Consider the following 9,325-nt stretch of genomic DNA (forward strand, 5'->3'; position numbering starts at 1 on the left):
TATTGTTTTGGAGGGGCTAAATTTTCTGTTTGTACGTTTTGATGAGGGCTAAGCCCCCTCAAGCCCCCCCCCAAATGTACGCCTATGGCCCACTTACTATACTTACTAATAGCAATGTGTCCCATTTATACCTATAACAAAAGCCAGGTTATCTAGCCATTTCTTACACTAAGAAATAACGGTGCTGGTGTAGCATGCGATCTACCATATCATTTCTGGTGTAGCGTGTGATCTACCAGCCTGGTGTTGGTGAATGCGATTTAAGAGCAGCTTAGCACCGAAAATCCACGGTCCATCAACCCTGGCACCACGGTTTTGGTTATTTTGGATCTGTGACTTCTTATCCCTGTTTGTTGGTGGCCTATCACTATCTAACATGCAACCACGGATTTTATATTCGACGACCAGCGAAACAGGCTTCGTCTATTTGAATGGGGTTGGCGTGTATGCCACACATCTTTGTTTCTTTTTGAATTACAGCAGTGCACACTCTACGACACAAGTTATACCAATCAGTGATTGTTTTATTGGATCTTCTAGTAAGTTTGGCAGCCTGAACGAGAGGTATTTCTCGCACAGTGTTAGGTTACACGTTACTCTACCATTGTGGTCTGTAAAGTGAAAAAAAGCATTTCCTTGGTGAACTGAACGAAAAGTTTGACAAACTTTTTTTGGGCACCTGAATATAGGCACAAATTCACCATTACGGTTCTTCCATCGTTTTTCAAACATCTCTGAGCCACATTTATGGCAAGGGTCAATATAATTCACATCTGTTAGCAGTTGGTGTTCTCGTAAGAATGCAGTGCATGCTTGCTCTGAACTTGCAACACAAATATAAAAATCTTTTAAAAGCATGACGGCACTAAGTAAAAGAAATTTCAAAAAATTTTCGATTATAATTTATAGGTGCAATGATTGTGCAATACAGACACAGACTACGTGCGTCGTCGAAATCGGAAAGCACACTAAAAACTAAAATACTAAATTATTATCGATTATTGGAGTCCGGAGACAAAATATAACGTAACGTCATTACCGATAAAGAACTGTATAGTAATGGGTAGACCACAGGTCAAAGCACATGTAAGCAGTAGGTCGCACGCTACACTAGCACCGAAATAACTATACAATTAATATGAACCTAAATAATAAACCAAATCTACATTTAAATTAAGTTCTATAAAAATAAATAAATACACAACAATATTAACTTAGATAATTATTTTTATTTAAATGATCTTGATTGCATAGTATAAATTATAAAATATGAATAGTATGTTCTTAAAAATAGTTCTATACAGAGAAAATAATAATATACAAATAGTTGAATAAAATGTTTAAAAACTAAACTTTCAACATTCTTAACATTTCTGTACTTTTTTCACACAATAAGTCAATTATTTGATCCGAGGTTTATATCAGCCGCACGCACTCAATGCTGGCTTAATAAATAACAACGCCATAAACGCCAAATATTGTGTATACAATATAGCCTTAATCTATTATATTATTATAATTAATACTAAATAAATAGATAATAATATACTAATAGTAATGGTTTTTATTAAAATTATTATATACTAGCTGATCCCGTGCACTTTGTTTCCCGTTCAATTTACCAAATCTATATGACTCAAACTAATCTCTAAATCTCCGTTTGAGCACATACCCTGGTTGGACCTAGCGGGGGATTTGTAGCCTATGTGTTATTCTCATGTATATGATATAATATTGTAAAGTTTCATTAAAATCCATTCAGTAGTTTTTACATGAAAGAGTAACAAACTTTCGCGTTTATAATATTAGTGGGTTTAAACATAAACAAAATTCATAATAATATTATGTTACCTATGAAAGTATGAAACACAACAATAGGAGTAGGTACGTAATAATAATTATTGAAAAATTTAAAATAAATTGTATTTATACTTTTTCCACACATATCTCATTATTTCAATAGTACCTAGGTAACTTTTACATTGACTTTTCTGTGTACTAATTTAAAATTCTTGTCTTAATATTATTATTATTTTATTATATATTATATAAGTATATAACACTAATTATGTTCAAAACACCAAATCTAAAATTATTTTAAATGTATTCATTTATTATTTTAGTTGTTTGTATTACCTACTAAAGTCATTTATTATTCTAGAAATTAAAAAAAATATCAGAAACTTACCTGTTTGGGTTATATGGCAATCAGAATAATCTGTTAAAATTGTAGAAAACAACTAAACCCGTCAACCAAATTCAAATTAATGAAATAAAAAACGTATAATACTAAGTTAATAATATTATTGTTGATAACTAATAATCCATGCAATTTATACATAACTTTATTATAAACAGAAACATTCGGAGCCTAACTTAACCTAACTGTGTTTCCGCATACCGCTTTTTCTTGTCTAGTATTCACTAGAAGTTTAAATAAAAATTATTTGTTTTTTCAATGAATATACGAATTGTATAATATAATCAAACCTAGTACAGAATTACACCAAAAGTTGTATTACCAGTAACTAAAACTAACCAACGAAATTTCTTATCTGTCCTTTATGTAATTTTCTCTTTTCAGTTATTCAATTAAAATAATTTTAAAACAATTATTAATTATTGTTAAAAATAATACAATTACCGAATTTAACTGAAACTACATGTACCTATTTGGTAGGGGCCCAGGTCTTATAATTTTTAAGAGGGCCTACCGAGATTTTCCCGGTATCTCGGTGGGTTAGTACGCGCCTGTAGGTTGGCTACAGAAATAAAGCCAACATAGAAAAAACAGGAAAATATGTTGACTTACTGTACTACTTTACAGCTTAAAAGTAATTGCTCTTTGCCTTTCAGCTGATCCCTGATGAAATATCCTTATATATATTGGTTATGTATAGGTACATATTAATTTCCTTCTATATATTTCATTAATATTTTGATACAATACAAATTGCTGTAGTTTTTATAGATATAGTTTCAAAACTTAATAATGAAGAAATAATTAATTTGATTTTTAGGTACATTTATTACATTTTTATGTGGTTCGATTAAATTGAATATGGATAAATATAGTAATTTACTTATTATAGTAACATCTTTTATCCAATTTGCTGCTCTTTATATATCAATTGCATATAGTTCAATCTATATATCATATATCAACTATATCATTTATTGCGCAATTTATCAAGGGATGATGACCATTGCCAGGTTTGATATACAGTACCTACCTATTTATATTTGAAATTTTATATTAAAAACCAATTTTATTTTACTATCTTGTGATAAAGCTCTGAAATAGCAAAATGTGTCAATAAAGATAATCATGGATTTGTGTTTGGTGTTAATAACTTATTAGCTGCAACTTTACAATCATTAGCGACATTTTTCATGACTTTACGTGGTTTGTCATCATCATCTAAAATTTTGGTAAATATATATACTCTATACTCTAATAATTATTTTAGTAAACAATGCAATTTATTTTTTATAGTTTGAATGGTATGCTATATTTTGTTTAGTAATTGGAGTATGTTATTTATTTTTATCAATTTTACAAGTCGTTAAGAAGTAAGTTATGATAAACATATTTAATAATATGGTATTAATTATTCTTAGTGGCTTAAAATATTCATTGTTTGCTCAATATAACAATAAGCTATGGTAAACAAAAGTATAACTAATTGTTCAAATAATATTAATTTAATATTTATTACTTTTTGTATGTACATTATGTAAAAATTTTGTAATTTAATACAAAGACTATTTATAAGTTATGAATTTATGCCTATTAATAAATACCTTGATCTTATTTGAGATTTTAAATTTTGAAATAATAAATCTATAATATGTAAAATTTTTTATGCATATTTCAACATTTTAGTGCATATATTTTTGCATATTTAAGATTTTTTAGCGCATATTTGGTTGGTTTTCAACACTTATAAATCTGCGCTCTAGTCATTACACACATTATTATCTTATACATTTGAATGCATTGATTATATTAAAGGTATTCGTAAGATAGTAATTGAGAATATTACTGGTGATAATAATATTAAAACAAATTAGAACAATAATTTAATTTGTTAAATTGTTCATTTATTTTAAACTTTTTTCTCTTATTAAACTTATTAAAATTATTATTAAAAGTTATTTAAAAGCACACTTGTAGGTGTTAAAATGTAATCTAATGATCTTTTAAGGAAAAAATAGATCATTATTCAAAAAGTTTATTTTATCAGACTTGTATTAACATGTTATATGTTAATACATTTTAAATAGGTATAATATTTATATGAAAAAAAAAAAACAATAGATTTTAAAAGAGCAAAAAAATGTGCATTTAATAATAAATACTGGGATGAAACTTTGCATTGGATTTAGGTAAGTGTAATTTTTATTTTACTTACAACTTTTAAAAACTTTATGTCCTTATGTGATTGCCCATTTAATTTGACCAAGACTTATCAACTTTATAAAATTAGATTTATTTTCCCAATATCTTAGGATCATCATTCATCAACATTTTTGAGGCGCTGTCTACTGTCTAAGCAGTGGGTAATTGGAAAAAAAATCCCTAATACAAATACTTATATTATAATATAATTTTATTGTACATCTTAAAATACTCGTAACTACACATAATACAAATATAGTAAAAAGCCTTTGATATTGCCTTGATAATAATATTACATTTAAATTGTGTAAGAGATCAATTCACTTTAATATGAAAACTAACTGGATCTACTGAGATTAAAATTGTTCAATTTATTAAATAAGAATTTTTTATTTTTATATTTAAACTGACTTAAATATTTATATATTTTATTACTGTGTAAGTAGTTTTGTGGGCACACAATATATTATATTTACCATTTTAACTTCATGAAATGGACAAATTTTCATGAATAGGTCAATTTTATGTACGATTAGTTATACTGTTTAGAAATCAAAATTATAATAAAAAAAAAATTAATATGTTTGACTATTTATTGTATCCAACTGATACACTTCAATTTCACAGTAAAATGTAGACACATTTGTTGCTTAGGGTTGTCAAAATTACCTCCAACTAAATATAAACAAATGTAGTATTATTACTTTTTCTAGTGTAAATAATGTTATTACTTATCATTATAAAATTGATAATTTAATTCAAATTCAATTTTAATTCATCATACTTTAATTAAAAAATCATTCAAGATGTTAGGATTCATGAACAGGAAGACTATTAATTTTAAAAATATTAACTCATTTAAAACATAATATTATTTAATTTCACTGTTATATTTGTCAAATTGAGATTCTACTTTATTAAGAAATTCGCTAGACTAAACCGGTTTAAAATTATCCCACATTATCCCTCATTATCCCGCACCGGGATAATGAACCATGTCAATTATATGGTCCAAACATCCCGGTGCATTATTTTTCACACCGGTTAAGTCTAGCGAATTTCTAGACTCTACTACTATTACTAAAGGATAACCTACCCGTTCATAAATAAATAAATAAATAAATATTTATATAGCAATATCATATAGGTAAAATACTAATATAATATGAAGGTAGGTACCTATTTATCAATATAATATTAATATTATAATATAATAATTATCATTCAAATTTTAAATTTTTTTTATTATTATTAATTATTTTATTTATTGACAGCTGTATCCAACAGTTAGGTGTATCTTTGGGGATTTTTTTTCCTAAATTCAGGCAGTTAAACTGATGTTTTCATCATTGAAGTACCTATTGCGTTTTGCACAGTTGTGTATATACTTTTTAGTCGTATATTTCTACCTACACTTGAAAATCTAAAAAAATAAAAATTCTAACCACATCCAATTTACTTATTGTGTAACTTGTAAATACAGATTGTAAATATAACTTTATGTTTAATAAAAAAAATAAAAATGATTGATGACTGCTGGGCGGACGCAGATCAGTCGAATACAGTGGCGTCCGCAGGGGGGGCTAACGGGCTGAAGCCCCCCACCCCCATTGCCCATATTATTATTACTTTTTCAAAAATATTTATCAAGTTTCAACTGTCAACTATAGTAAGCAAGACGTAAATTTCATATATGTCTTACCAGAATGAATTAATTTTTGAAAAAACAATGTATTTGCATACCAATTTTCATAAATCATCTGTAATTTTTAGGTAAAAGTATGAATTACTTGTATGAAAGACCTTGTATTAAATTGTTTAGCCTTAGCTAATATTTTATAAGTTTTGAACTACAATTTAACTGTGGTTTTGACGAAATTTGAACTTTAAATGCTTATAAAACATAACCATGATGCCTATGTATCGTTAATATTTTAGCTATAATAAAAACTACGCGTTAGATTTTTAAGCTTTTTGACCGAATGAATAATTTTTTATTGACATTTATAGAAAAACAAATTTAAATTAATCAAATACAATCCAAATGAGGACGGTATAACCAAGCTGGTTACCAAACAATTTTAATACATTTTAATTTTTTTTCTCCAATTATTTTAGAAAGCAATGAGCATTTTCACTTTCGACCTCCTAAAAGTACCTATCAACTAGATCCAATTCGCTTCCAAAAACATACATCCGGCATCGATGTTCATGATTAGAGCATTTTTTCTACTATAAAAGTGGAAAAGTTACAAACGTTTTAAAATACCTCAATTATAAACGTCTGAAATTATTAGACTGGACAAAATAAAAATAAAATTGTAACTAATTACAAAAAAACCCCCCACAGATAGGTCATGACTCATGAGTATACCTAGTAATAATAATATTATAAAATATAAATAGAATAATATTCATATTACCTATTAATATTAAGTAATACTCAGTAAATCATCGGGATTCAAACAAAATATTTTCCTCGCATAAAAATACTCGTTTTAATTAGAATTTTTAACACAGATAAATAATATAATTATATTATATATTATCTATGATTATAAATAATACGGATAATCAACTTCACAAAATTCCAAGAAACCGATATTAGTTTTAGTTTTTATTCGGTTCTAAGAACGGTTTTAGATTCTGAGTGGAGAAATAAAATTATTGATTATATAATGTGTTTTTTATTTTTAGATTCTTAGCTAGATTTTTAGCGAAGCGATTAATGTATTGATTTTACAATGTTTTTTTGTGTGTTTGTTATCACGTTTTAGGACGCTATTTTAATCTCGAACCTTATAATATTTTTTGATTTAATATAAGGCTTCAAATACAAAGGTTTATAATTAGCCTACAATGGTTTACATGTCTGGTGGTAACATTTGGCTAGAGGGAGTTAGTTTTTTTACATTAATAATTTATAAATATAATTTAAATGGTATTAGCTATAGTATGGCGTCGTTGATCCATTGTCTTTTATGTTCGTTGTGAGGTCGGTCATCTTGATGAAATTTGTTATGATTTTTTCTTGTCCTGGTCCGAGTGCATCTTTGAGTGAGGTGGTGTTTATGTTTGCTTTTATTCTGGCGTTATGGTAAATGGGGAATTCTAGAAATATGTGATTAACAGTGAGTTCACAGTTGCATGTTTCGCACCTGTGTTTGGGCTCCTTGCGCATGAGGTAGGAGTGTGTGATTCTAGTGTGTCCAATACGTACTCTGGTCCATGATCTCTTCATTCTTATAATATTATGTCTTCTAATATAATACAAGTTTAAGGGTTTTTTTTATACACATTATATTATACCATTATTTGTAATAAAATAAAAAAACCGATTTCTTTTCGACCTGTTTGTAGGTAGTCAAAAGTATTCATCTTTGAGATAAAAAAATAGGTATCAGAATCCGACAATTCTACAAGGCCTGAGAATTATTCCGTGCAATACTGCAATCATTTTTTCATAGGCCACATTGGGTGTGAATTTAGTGGGTGCTGGAATAATTTATGGTACGCAGACTCGAAAATTACTTACAGAAAATGCGTCTATGTCTGTCGACAGGATGAGCCTTTAGGGCCAGTTGTACCGTCTACGGTTAAACTTCTATTAAGCTTAATCAGCTGATAACAGATATTTAACCGGGCAAATTCGGCCGATTAAACTCCAGTTAACTTTAATCAGAGATGGTACATCTGGCCCTTAACCGATAAACCTAAAAAAACGTCCCTACTATTACAAGCGCCCCAATTCAAACAAGCGGCTCACCGGGAAACTTCCCGTATCCCGCCTGCCCGGTCCGGCCCTGATTTAAGTATCATTTAAATAAATAAGTACTAAATTGCTACGGATATAAAAAGGATGAAACGGGTGGTTTGGGACAACTGTATGGCTTATAACTAGAGTGCGGATTTTTAGGTTCTTAAAAGCTTAAAATATGATGCTATTATGCTCTAAAAAAACCCTAAAATATTCTCTAAATATGCTTTAAACTTTTAAATATGCAAGTAATATGATTTTTTTTTTCAAAATAATTAAATAAAAACAATATAATATAACTTTATAGTTATACAGTATACACCATACACTATCATTCTTTTGGTAGGTAACAGGTAAATTATTTAAATATAAAAATTTAAAATAATTCATACATATACCCTGTTCCAAAAGAGAAGACACGAGGCGGTCTCAGACAAAACCGGTTTTGCTACGTAAGTCTCGTGTCTTCTCTTTTGGAACAGGGTATAGATATAATGATATGTGAAATAATAGTGAAATGATTATAATATAATGAAATATATATATAAAAAAACAAAATATTTTAATAAAAACAATACATAACTTGCATGCTCTTTGGTGACAGCTAAGTTATTTGAATATAAAAAATGTGATGTACTTCATAAAATATTGTAGCTAGAAAAAATCACAAATCGAGAAATTAACAATATACATAATGTTTTAGAAACAATAATAGAATATATTCTAAAATAAGTAAAATAGGCCAAATATTCTCTAATGTCTAAAATGTGCTTTAATATGCAAAATAAATTTTTTCCTAACGAACTCTTTGATGAATAAATCGTCCACATTTCTCATCCTCGTAGAGCTGCATAAGGCCAATAAAAATATATAAAAACCTAAATATCCGCGCCCTACTTATAACATTAATATGTACATAGCAATTTCTAATTAAATTTATCTAATTAAAGATCATTTTTTCTGGGGATATTATTTCAGGTCTTATTTTTCCCGGCTTTTTTTCGAATACCGTCTAAAATGTATATATTTTGATAGTATCACGTCATGATAAAAAAAAAATTCATACTCTTCGTGGTTAATATCATTGATTATAAATACTATTGTTCTATGATACTACTATAATAGTAGTTAATTTATTGTAATATAAATATATAATACTTATAAGT

At 27.8% G+C, this 9,325-nt stretch overlaps 1 protein-coding gene across 5 annotated transcripts in view; it reads left to right on the forward strand.

Moving 5' to 3' along the window:
• The window catches only part of LOC100165696 (folate transporter 1), a 9,128-nt gene extending 5,317 nt beyond the window's left edge, over positions 1 to 3,811 (forward strand). For 4 of the 5 annotated variants that reach the window (XM_003244999.4, XM_008185601.3, XM_008185602.3 and 1 more), the window contains 3 exons: positions 3,021 to 3,213; positions 3,294 to 3,432; positions 3,497 to 3,811. In XM_003244999.4, the coding sequence (XP_003245047.1) occupies positions 3,021 to 3,213; positions 3,294 to 3,432; positions 3,497 to 3,577 (413 nt within the window). In that variant the 3' untranslated portion in view covers positions 3,578 to 3,811. The remainder of the gene's footprint in view (positions 1 to 3,020; positions 3,214 to 3,293; positions 3,433 to 3,496) is intronic. The other variant, XM_016805007.1, reaches the window with a different exon arrangement.
• Positions 3,812 to 9,325: the final 5,514 nt, after the last annotated feature.

The sequence above is a fragment of the Acyrthosiphon pisum genome, chromosome A1, assembly GCF_005508785.2.
Source record: "Acyrthosiphon pisum isolate AL4f chromosome A1, pea_aphid_22Mar2018_4r6ur, whole genome shotgun sequence".
Lineage (NCBI taxonomy): Eukaryota > Metazoa > Arthropoda > Insecta > Hemiptera > Aphididae > Acyrthosiphon > Acyrthosiphon pisum.